Below are 12,500 nucleotides of genomic sequence, written 5' to 3' on the forward strand. Positions count from 1 at the left end.
TGGCGAGGGTATTTCCCAGAAGTAAGTACGCGAAAAGGGCCTTGATCTCACCTGCATTAACACACACACACACATACACACACACACACACACGCACACACACACACACACACACACACGCACACACACACACACACACACACAGAGCTAGAGTATATGATTGTATAGATGTAAGCGAGTGCACAGGTAGTACAAACGAAAGAGGGCTTTTCAACGCTACGTTAAACCTGCTATATGTGCTTTATAGGTTTCCTTAAATGCACTCACTAACAAAGTCTTTTAGTGTCCCGTTGAGACCACTACAAAGGGAGAAGAGTATGGGGAATATGGAGAAGGAACACGGGGGGATACAAATGGTTATTTCAGCTTTGAAAACAAACAAAAATAATTTACGGTTATGGCTGTGAGAGAGTCAGCGGGTAAAGGGATTTTCTAACTTCCTCGATATGGACCACAAACTGAGACAGAGCAGCGTGACACACACTCACATCAAACACACACACACACACACAAATAAACAGACACACGCACACATACACACACACACACACACACACACACACACACACACGCAAGATCAACGAAGGCATACCCAAAAAAAGTTACCTAAAAAGTTACGCACTAGCTTTGAACCATTCATCAATTATCTTAAATATAGCTGCACAAAGTCTCACATCTACAGATATCCTCAAAGACACCACAGGAGAAGGGTGAATATATTCTATGTGTGTGTGTGTGTGTGTGTGTGTGTGTGTGTGTGTGTGTGTGTGTGTGTGTGTGTGTGTGTGTGTGTGTGTGTGTGTGTGTGTGTGGAGGGGGGAGGGAGGGGGGGAGACCACCACTCACAAATCAAGACCGCAAATCAAGTGCTTGATGGATTGTCTAACTAGTGTGGAAGGTCGGGGGCAAAAAGTGATGGGAAGGAGGGGTGTGAGTGTGGGCTTAATGATCGGGTTAAGAGAGAGGAGAAAGGAAGGTGTGTGTGTGTGTGTGTGTGTGTGTGTGTGTGTGTGTGTGTGTGTGTGTGTGTGTGTGTGTGTGTGTGTGTGTGTGTGTGTGTGTGTGTGTGTGTGTGTGTGTGTGTGTGTGTGTGTGTGTGTGTGTGTGTGTGTGTGTGTGTGTGTGTTGGAAGGGGCACACCACAAATCAAGCAGTGATCAGTCGCCCTCACTTAGCGCTTCTGGAATGTTCCAGCCTTATAGCACCTGCAGGGGAGCGGGAGACAGCCAGACAAGTCCTGCCAAGCTCCAAAGGAATTCAACTGTATGTGTGTGTGTGTGTGTGTGTGTGTGTGTGTGTGTGTGTGTGTGTGTGTGTGTGTGTGTGTGTGTGTGTGTGTGTGTGTGTGTGTGTGTGTGTAGGGGGGATGGAGGAGTAAAATGGTTGTCCCTGGTCTGCCCCGTTTGTCAGTTTAGCACTAAAGAAGAAAAAAACTCTGCACATATATACAATCTCCTGCACCTTTTGTAAGCCATATATCACTAATGTTTAAACACACACACACACACACACACACACACACACACACACACACCACCAGCCCACACACAGACACACAGGCCTACTTCTCTGCAACAACCTGGTGTTAAATCTATAGAACAAGCCATATTTCTTCTTCCTTTATTTTGTACAAATGGTTTTCCTCTCAACAGCGTTACGAAGCCAAATATTCACTGCTCTACATGACCCCACCACTCTATGTTGCATGTTGTGGCCCATATATATAGATACATGTGAGCCATATATATATACTGCAAATGTTCATACACAAAAGTTAGACATTTGGTTTGTATTCATTTGAAAATTGAGTAGAATTGATGAATTCTAAATATGTCGGAAGTTCTCGTAAAATTGCTACTTGATGATTATAATCTCACACAAATGAATGGAGACCGATGGGCGTGCAGAAAAGTAGAACAATACTTTTTAATAATTATAATAATAACGATTTAGAGATAGGCCTACCGCTTGTATGATCATGTGATGTTATAAAATGGCCATGTATACCTGCCATAACAGATCTCAAAAGCATTACAAAAATGTTCATGTCTGAACTACGCCCATATGATAAAGCAAATGTCAAACCTTCATTTGTAAACGGAGATTGAACAGTAGCCTATGTACGAACGCATTCATACACCCATCCTGCACTTTGCCAACTGGGTCAAAAAACCAATGTAAAGAGTCCATTTCCCCAAAATGGCCCTTAAACACACACACTCTAACACACACACACACACACACACCAGGTACTAGCCCTTTACAGAAGCACGTTCCAGTATTTCTTCCCATCATTCCTCCACCCGTCTCTCTTCACCCGTGTGTGATGTTTAGCCTGGGACAACAGCTGTGTCGGGCCCTTACACACACACACACACACACACACACACACACACACACACACACACACACACACACACACACACACACACACACACACACACACACACACACACACACACACTGGAGCGTCTCCGAAAAGGTTTTTCTCTGAATGCCTGTTCACTGAAACATCCCTCGGGTCGAGTGGGGGAATCCGCTAAATCTAAACGTTAAATAGAAAGTAACTGAGGAAGAGCAGTGGCGCTGTTTGATGATGTCATTAAGAGCTGACAGGAAAGTGACATGGCTATTTTCTTGTTAAGTTGGCAGGACCTTTTGTTAAAGGTGCTCCGAGGAACTTTCAGCTTGTGTTCATTCTTGCGCCCCCTTTGGACCAAAGCGGTAGTGTTTTAACTACGCCAGCTGTCGTTCCTGGGTGAGCGTATACCCATGACAAAGGCATTAAGAAAAGATTAGATAATACTCAAGTTAAGTTACTTGCATTTTAAGCCAAGGTGATCCAAAATGAACCTTAATCCTGCATGGTGTTATTAACAAACTATAATTTAACTCTTAAAGGTGCAGTGTGTAATATGACATCATCAAGTAAGTTCTACAAAGTTCTACAAAGGTCTATAATGCAACGCTCCCTGGGTAACCCCAACCCTTTTGAATAATAACAGAAGCTACAGTGGCCTTCAAGGACAAGAACAATTCTAAATTTTAAACAATGCACCTGATGACATTCCAACTATGACACTGTCAAGATGGCGGCACTAGGCCTTGGTCCAAAATATGCAGAAATATGGACATATATGAGACCCTTTCTAAGAGAAAAAATAATAATTCAAAACTTTTTTTTCAGCTTTTATGCACTAAATTAAACGTACTTATGGATATTATAATTATTTTCTACAAAATCTGCTTGGAAATAAAACCCACAATTCTACACACTGCAGGTTTAACTTAAACTATAGAGAGAATCGAACCCATAACCCTTGCTGTGATAATGCCTTGCTAAACCAGCGTAGGGAAGGGAAATGCTAGTGAGATTGTGACCAAGATGCCGACTGGGGAACTTTTAAACTTTTAAAGCTTCCTGCGTCTCATGGAGCTACATTGACTTTCAATCGACTTCTCCTCCCACTTCCCACTTTCCCTGTTGTCTTGTGTTGTATGTGTGTGTGGGTGGCTGATTGGATGGATATACGTGTGTGTGTGTGTGTGTGTGTGTGTGTGTGTGTGTGCGTGCGTGTGTGCGTGCGTGCGTGCGTGTGTGCGTGCGTGCTTGCGTGCGTGTGTGTGTGTGCGTGCTTGCGTGCGTGTGTGTGTGGGGTCGAGTTGAAGTGACTGGCAAATGAGTTTATTCGTTGGGTGGTCTTTTTTGCTGTTGTAACCGTGGTAGCCATGTATTCCAGTGGTTAGCCTATCCCTGTCGTTTGTGGTTAAATCAAGTTGTTGAAAGTTGAATTTCCTTTTCTTTCTGTGCTACTGTTTGCATGACTCAGGCCTTTTATCAGCTCTTATCAGTGCAAAAATACGTTGCCTATCTCTAAGTGGAAAGGCTTTATCTTTTGAGATGACATTGTAGCGGCTAAAAGATAAAAAAAGGTAGCCGGCATTCGTAACTGGCAGACATACAAGTATTAGTTTACGAGTCTCTGTGTGCACAACAACAGCTTGATATTTGGTGCAGATGGGGTTTAATGAAAGTTAATCTTAATGTATTTATTTTGTTTTTACTAGCTCTTAAAGGTGAAGTAAGCGGTTTATTTATGTTAATATAAGTGTTAAGTCGCTCTTTATACATACAGTGATCACTATACGCGTTTCATAAAGCCGATCTCTCAGTCAGCTGCTCTGCATGTAATAAGCATTTAAACTTTATGTAGTATCCCGAAATTTTATCCAATCACAAGAGAGAACGCTACAAACCGACACCCGTCCGCACCCGTCTCACTCATGGTCTCACTGCCGGTGCACGCGCAGAGCGACAGATGGGTGAATGTGTATGCGCCTACAATGGCGGAGCAGGTAAAAATCCTTCCCAATATCTGTTTTGATGGTTTTTATCATGTTTTATCACACTTATGGATCTGAGATGATGCTAGATAACTCGCTGCTTGAAGACCGCAGTGCATTAATGTTGTGACGTAGGGACGAGCGAGGGGACTGCTAACTGCAGTAACTGACAGGAAGTTAGCTAAAAGAACCATTCCGCTTACAGCATCTTTAAATGCAATTTTGAATGTCTCATCTTGATGTATTGTATGCCCCTGTAAAGCACTTTGAATGGCCTCGTGTCTGGATTGTGCTATAGAAATAAACGTGTCTTGCCTTGCATAATGAGTGATTAACTGGTTCCATAAGCCTGCAAGCTTGTGTGTGTGTGTGTGTGTGTGTGTGTGTGTGTGTGTGTGTGTGTGTGTGTGTGTGTGTGTGTGTGTGTGTGTGTGTGTGTGTGTGTGTGTGCGTTTTACAAAATTACCGATGAAAGTAAATTGTTCAAGTATTGGTTCAGAGTTGAGTACAAATGACAGAATTTGGTGGAATATAAAATGAGAAAACTAAGAAAAAACACTCAAAAATTCGACATGCCTCCTAACAAACCTAAGTGTTGGATGAATCATGCTATAATGGTTTAAATAGAGCAATTTAGGATTTATTTTCAGTAGTGCAAAGAAGGCAGACCATCCCTGTGTCCACACACACACACACACACACACACACACACACACACACACACACACACACACACACACACACACACACACACACACACACACACAGCAGTAGGAAAGTCTTGCATATAGGTGTGGCTTGGAGAAAGGCACGTTGCCTCCACAAATCTCCTTATCCTTAATATTCATTAGCAGCAGAGGGGGGCGGGGTTAGGAGCAGAGGGGGGCGGGGTTTGAATCGCAAATGACTCCGAGTCTGAGCGGGTGCACTCAAAAAACTGAACTGCTTTTTTTCAGTCCCTCCGGCCACATATAAAATGCAGAGATAAGAACCAAGGCATATTAAAAACCCACATAAAATGATTCGCAAAAAAAATTATGCTATAAAAGAGCACAACAGACTTACAATATAAATGAAATGAGAGTCAAAAGCGCAACAAAACAGTGGCAGACCAGACGTGTCTTAAAGGTGTTGTAAAGCGACTAGAAGATATTCAAGAAACGTGTGTGCTCGCGCGTAAAGGCTGGAGACGCCGACAGCGTGACGCATGGACGAACGAGACCTACTGTATGTGCACGGTGCAGGTCTGTTCTATATGGACAACATGCGTGTATATGGAAGTCACTGTATTAACATGTAGAATTCATGCAACAAAAAAACGCAATCTGTAGTGTTGAAATTGTGTGTTTAAGGCAGAATGGACGTAAGGTCAGCTGAGCCGATTTTACTTTTACGCACAAAACATCCACACAAAAAAATATATATTTTCCAGCGATCACACAGTCACAACGCAATAGAAAACACATTCAGATTGGTTTGTATGATGTATCGGCGCTGTGTGTGTGTGTGTGTGTGTGTGTGTGTGTGTGTGTGTGTGTGTGTGTGTGTGTGTGTGTGTGTGTGTGTGTGTGTGTGTGTGTGTGTGTGTGTGTGTGTGTGTGTGTGTGTGTGTGTGTGTCTGTGTGTGTGTGTGTAAACCAAAAAGCGAGACACACTTCACCACCTGAAGGAGAATTATAATAAACAAAGTGGACTTACTCCATGCGTAGATCTCACCGCCACGGCCAACGCTATCAAACAAATCCTGCAAAAGAAAAGAAAAAAATCGTTAGAGTAGCCTAATTTTTTTATTTTCTTATAATTTTTTTCAAGATTGACTAAATCTGGCACCGGGAGCTTGGCTAAAGTAGTGTGTAGCTCCCCCCTACACATACACAGCCAAGCGATCAGCCAGCGCTTAGCCGAAACCCCCCCAAAACTAGGTAAAAAAGACATTTTAAAGTACGATTTTTCACAAGAGAAAATGCTTACAGGAATTTCATGTTGATCCGACTGGCAGAGGGGGAACCGTAGGCTTAAGAAGTCGTCTCTCTCCCTTGTCTTCACCAGTAAGGCACTTCAAACGCGCTCATCGACGGCTGCAAAAGCCCCTGTCATCTAGGCACACACACACAGAGAAAGAGAGATAAAGTAGTCCCCCAATCGACACACACAAACTTCCCCTTTCCACACACACACACACACACGCAGCTCCCACCATCAAACCAAAATCAGCACGTTAAAAAACTATCTTATTTTTGAGATTTCTTTCATCAGATAAAAAGAACCAGAGCTTATGGTCCAACTCACCAACGTTGCAGCGGTGATTTCGCTGCTGCCTCTCCGGCTTGTTGCGTCTCAAACTCAGGAGCGCAGCCCAGCCAGGGCGAGGGGAGGGGCTAACACATGTCATTCAAGCCTCCACCACAGCTCCATTACCTTTGGCTACAACGGGAGGTTTCTTACCCACGCGCACAGACCCAGATTTACTCACTGTGTTAAATCCATCAGAGGAGAATGTTCTCTCCTCTAGAATGCTCTATTTGTGTTTTTTCGAATAAAAAAAGCATAAAATTAAGCATATTTTCACTATTAAAGATATTATAAAGACCTTTTATGTCTATGATGCTCAGTTATTAGTTTATAGAAACTTTTGAGAACGTTTTTTGTATTTTTTCTTTACTGCAGTCCCTTTGATATTGACATAACGTCCCCTAAAAAGGTTTATTATTCAATAATTACCAACGTTTAAATTTACTTTATGATACTGAATGCCATATTAAAACCATTGCAATCAATATAAATGCCATACTATCTATCCTATTAAATCTGCTAACAATCAATAAGTTGAAATAAATCTCATATAGTTTAATGTTAGTTATGTTAGTTATCATAGATTTTGCAATACAACTTACAAGTACGTTTGTCTTCTAACTTCATGAAAATATACTAAAAATATCTTCCAGAATTGTCATAATTCTGTGTTGTGAGGGTCATATCTATATTAAAGGTGCTCCGAGGAACTTCCAGTTTGTGTTAATTCTAGTGTTCCCTGTTGGACAAAAGCGGTAGTGTTTTTACTACGCCAGCTGTAGTCCCTGGGTGAACGTACCCATGACAAAGGCATTAAGAAAAACTATATAAAAAATTGCTTTCTTTGCACTGATGGTCTCGTTTGCTGTTACACCAAATTCATGATCATCAGAGGAAAAATTTGACTGTTTCAGAAATATTTAAAAGTTCCTCGTAGTAGTCGACATAAAATTAAATCTACAATTGTTTGCACACCTCCCTCCTGATGTCGGCTGTTAAGGTTTTGCCGACACACAGTTACTCAGGTTGCAAAGAGTCCCACTTTTAGCTCCTGAATGTTCTATTTTGGTTCAACTTTAACCCGAGTGAGGTCACCCCCGCAGCACTGGGCATCCCAACATGTTAATAGACATTGTTCAAATAACACTCAAGCATCTGTCTAATGTCTAATAATGAAAAAAGCATATTTGTTAGGGCGCTCCGGTGGCGTAGTGGATAGAGCGCGTACCATATTGCCTCCGGCCTTCGTTGCAGTGGTCGCGGGATCAAATCCGACCCGTGGACCTTTACTGCAAGTCATCCCCCCTCTCTCTCCCTCTCTCTCTCTCGCTCTCTGTCTCCCCATTGCAACTCTGTACTGTCTAATAAAGCTTGAGAATGCCAAAAAAAACAAAGCATATTTGTTCTCCTAGTTGGGTTGTTTTTAGCTGTGGTGTACCACAGGGATCTATCCTGGAACCCATTTAGTTTGAATTTTTTTCATTTCATTTAAAGGGACACTGTGTAACATTTTAAATAATGTATTAGCTAAAATCAATATCCTATCATAAATATGTCCTCATTGGTGTAAAATCACCTCTGCCAATAATCTGAATTATCCTCCTGAGCGGAGAATTACAAATATTAATATTACATTTTGTACATTGAGAGGGTAGGTCTTATGGACGAATCCATGTTGGAAGCGTCGTGGTTGGAATGTCATCAGGTGCATTGTTTAGAATTTAGAATTGTTCTTGTCCTTGAAGGTCACTGTAGCTTCTGTTATTATTCAAAAGGGGTGGGGTTACCCAGGGATTGTTGCATTCTAGAACTTTGTAGAACTTTTTAGAACTTTCTTGATGATCATATTACACACTGCTCCTTTAATTAATGTACGGCTCGTGACCATAGTATCGTGGTATGGAGCACCAAACATTAAAATAATAGCAGAACAAAACTATGGCGTACGTACGGACATTTTTCAAAAAGGCACATTGTTTTACCAATAACTTCAACTTTCACTTATTATGTAATGCCATTAAAGTAAATGGTGCATTCCTTACAGTAACTCTATTATAATTTATCTTCAATGTTTGTGTATACAGGAGTCTTCCTCAGAAGCATAAAGGGAGTTAACCAATCGAAATATGGCAAGGTACTAAAAGAGTTAATACTCCATTCAAAACTATTCAAGTTCATTTATAATGTTAGACTACATGAACCTTTTTGGTAACTATACAGCTCTGGAAAAAAATTAAGAGTCCACTCCAAATGTTCAGTGTCTCTTGTTTTACTATTTATAGGCACATGTTTGAGTAGAATGAACATTTTCGTTTGTTTAATTACTACCAAATTCCCCCCAAAAAATATTGTCATTAAGAGCGATTCCATTAAGAAATGTAGAGATGAAGATTGAAGAGAAATCCAGACTGGTCTCTTAATTTTTTCCAGAGCTGTACAACTCCTGACCCCAAGCCTAAGCCTAAACCTGTTATAAAAATATGTTTTGTCATTGAAAAAGTATCTATGAGGTAAGTAGTATTGAAATTATTTAACGTGTGCCAGCCTGTCCACAACAACCAGCATCCTAATAAGCTTATTTCAACTTTCAATTATTTATATAATGTCATAGGTCCATCATTTATATGTATAACTTAAACTAACTATATCCCCAACTATCTATATATCTATCTATCTATCTATCTATCTATCTATCTATCTATCTATCTATCCATCTATCTATCTATCTATCTATCTATCTATCTATCTATCTATCTATCTATCTATCTATCTATCTATCTATCTATCTATCTATCTATCTATCTATCTATCTATCTATCTATCTATCTATCTATCCATCCATCCATCCATCCATCCATCCATCCATCCATCCATCCATCCATCCATCCATCCATCCATCCATCCATCCATCTATCTAACCCTTAACCCACGATAAGATGTTTTATCATTGCAAAAGTACTGAATTGATAACACAACATACAAAACAACCTACATCCTCACCTTACAGTAACTCGTTGATTTGCAGAAATAGTTTGAACCTAAAACGCTCCAAACTTTCTTCAAATGATTCTGCCGACGCTGGTTCAATAATTAACCAACGTTAATGTCTGCATCACAGGCTACACACTATTTACAAACTGCCTGGAATATATCTGAAGGTTACCCTATTTCTGATCCTACTAGGGGGTTGCCAGGTTTCATCTCTACAAGTAATGAAGTGACAATTTGAAATGTGGTAGTTATAAATGTGATGGATATAATAATAGAAAACACCTGTTTCGCATAACGCATCACAATTCTACAGCACCGCGATCTAGCCTGGTCCTACCAGACTATCGTAATTCATTTCATTTGTACAGAAGGTCTGGAATCGCTCGATTGACAAACGTTTACTCACTCGAAGGCGGGTGTCTGTTGAAGTTTAAAACTATTGGATCTGACCAGTGCCACTCTGGATCTGCTAACCAATCGCATAAGTCGTGACATATGTCATGCGCCGGCTTCTGTTCGCTGATTGGACCACCAAAAATCTGACGGAGAAAACCTAAGAATATACCGCAGGCCCAGACTGACTACTGAAGAAAAATTAAAATTGAGCAGATGCGCGTAGGCGGGCGGTGCCAGGCTAACCGTGAACTGCAGCCCCCGAAAACAAACAGAAAGTAAACAGTCTAACCTTTACTATAAGGGTGTCCCCGACTAAGAATTTACAAAGTCGAATCTGATTGGTCAAGTCTAGCCAATAGTCAACTAACCGATCGTAGTATTAAGTTTTTTTTTCTGCTCATTTATCCATATTCTCATTTTCAAGACAACCATGGTGATTCATTCACACACACTAAGGAGAACGATTAAAAGCTTGTGAGTTATTTTCAAATTTGATGTTAACAGTAGTGTTAAAAAGGCTGATATTGGGGCGCTCCGGTGGTGTAGTGGATAGAGCCCGTACCATATCGGCTCCGGCCTTCGTTGCAGTGGTCGCGGGGTTTCAAATCCGACCCGTGAACCTTTACTGCAGGTCATCCCCCCTCTCTCTCTCTCTCTCTGTCTCCCCATTTCAACTCTGTACTATCTAATAAAGCTGGAAAAAAGCCAAATAACCTTGTTTCATTAGCACATTTTGTAATATAAGGATGGAATCAAATCCCAACTGAAAAGAACAACACCATTTTTAAATCAAGACGTATTTCCATTGTGAACATGATTGTTACCATAGCAATGATGCAGGAGTTATATAAACATTTTGACTTGTATGATGACTTAACACTCACAAGTTTTTACCATTATCTGAACTTCTTACATTTGTGGTATTTGCGTATATTTGGTATTATGCAAGAGCAAGTTATTCCATTATACTGCCATCGGTGTTTGAGTGTATGTATAAAATGTGTATTGTGAAGCGCCTTGTGACCCTGGTCTGTGAAGGGCGCTATATAAATAAAGCTTACTTACTTACTTACTTACTTACTTACTTACTTACTTACTTACTTACTTACTTACTTACTTACTTACTTACTTACTTACTTACTTACTTACTTACTTACTTACTTATTCCAACTTACAAATGAAAAAGAACAAAATAAATCTGAATGACAAATAGCTGTGACACTGCTCATAGAAAAAAGGTTGTAAACTTTTTGGCCAGGTCTGAAACAACTAGTGTTGGTATTAAACCAATGGACTTGCTGTTGTTTAAAAGAAAATGCTGGTCTGCAGTTGAATCAAATCAAATCAGTTTTATTTGTATAGCCCAAAATCACAAATACATTTGTCTCAGTGGGCTTTACATTTCATACAATATGATACAATATGATACAATATGATACAATATGATACAATATGATACAATATGACACCTTGCCCTTACACTCTTAGCTCGGCTGAGAAAAAACTCCCAGTAAAAAACCCTTTACCGGGATTTTAAAAAATAAAAAATAAAATCTTAATCTTAATACAGTAAGAAAAGAGTGAGTGTATGTCCAATCGACAAAAACGTTGAAAGGAATAAAACGCAAGTTGAGAGTTAAAGCTGCTACGAGGAACTTTATATTTCTGAAACCGTCTAATTTTTCCTCTGATGATCATAAATGGCATGTAACAGCAAACGAGACCATCAGTGCAAAGAATTCTATCTTTATATAGTTTTTCATAATGCCTTTGTCATGGGTATACACTCACCCAGGAACAACAGCTGGCGTAGTTAAAACACTACCGCTTTGGTCCAGAGGGGGTGCAAGAATAAACACAAACTGAAAGTTCCTCGGAGCACCTTTAATGTATCGTTATGCCCACACTTTAATAGCACTTTGAATTGCCTTGTGTCTGAACTGTGCTATATCAATACACTTGCCCTTTTCTCTGGACTTATTGCCATATTGTCATAATTAAATGTTACTAACTGTAGCTATATAGAAAATAAATAAATAAAGTCAATATATCAATGTATTGTGTGTTGATATATACATATATGACCAGCAACTTGATACCATATAAACGTGCCTTGCCTTTTCTTGGACTTTTTTGTCATAAATAGTGTCACAAAGAAATGTTACTTAAACAGAAAAAAAGTACCCTTGTCAATGTATCACTTTCTTGCTGGAAGCAGTTTTGAAGACCTTGGGCTATATCCACATAGTTTGACTATATGTAACTTCATACCAGCAGCTGCGAACACGACTTTAAATCTGATCACTCACATGGCATTTTAAAGAATGCTACAGTAAAAAAAATGAGAACGATAGGATGAAAGAATTCTAAGAAAAAGTTAATTTCCCTTTCTCTCCCACCCAGTTCTGCCCGGCAGCATCCCCCCTGTCTGTCACAAGTCAAAAGGTGCGTTCAGGTGCGCTCTTGACCTTTTCAAT

The 12,500-nt window shown here is 40.2% G+C and overlaps 1 protein-coding gene across 2 annotated transcripts in view; it reads right to left on the reverse strand.

Moving 5' to 3' along the window:
• Nucleotides 1-12,500, reverse strand: part of col4a6 (collagen, type IV, alpha 6) — a 158,604-nt gene that overhangs the window by 131,861 nt on the left and 14,243 nt on the right. Inside the window, exons 1-3 of one of the 2 annotated variants that reach the window (XM_080051973.1) lie at nt 6,634-6,668; nt 6,316-6,441; nt 6,043-6,088 (exon numbers count right to left, since the gene is read on the reverse strand). In XM_080051973.1, the coding sequence (XP_079908099.1) occupies nt 6,043-6,088; nt 6,316-6,326 (57 nt within the window). In that variant the 5' untranslated portion in view covers nt 6,327-6,441; nt 6,634-6,668. Of the gene's footprint in view, nt 1-6,042; nt 6,089-6,315; nt 6,442-6,633; nt 6,669-12,500 lie in introns of those variants that run through there. The other variant, XM_080051972.1, reaches the window with a different exon arrangement.

This window comes from Ammodytes marinus, assembly GCF_949987685.1.
Source record: "Ammodytes marinus genome assembly, chromosome: 23".
Classification (NCBI taxonomy): domain Eukaryota; kingdom Metazoa; phylum Chordata; class Actinopteri; order Uranoscopiformes; family Ammodytidae; genus Ammodytes; species Ammodytes marinus.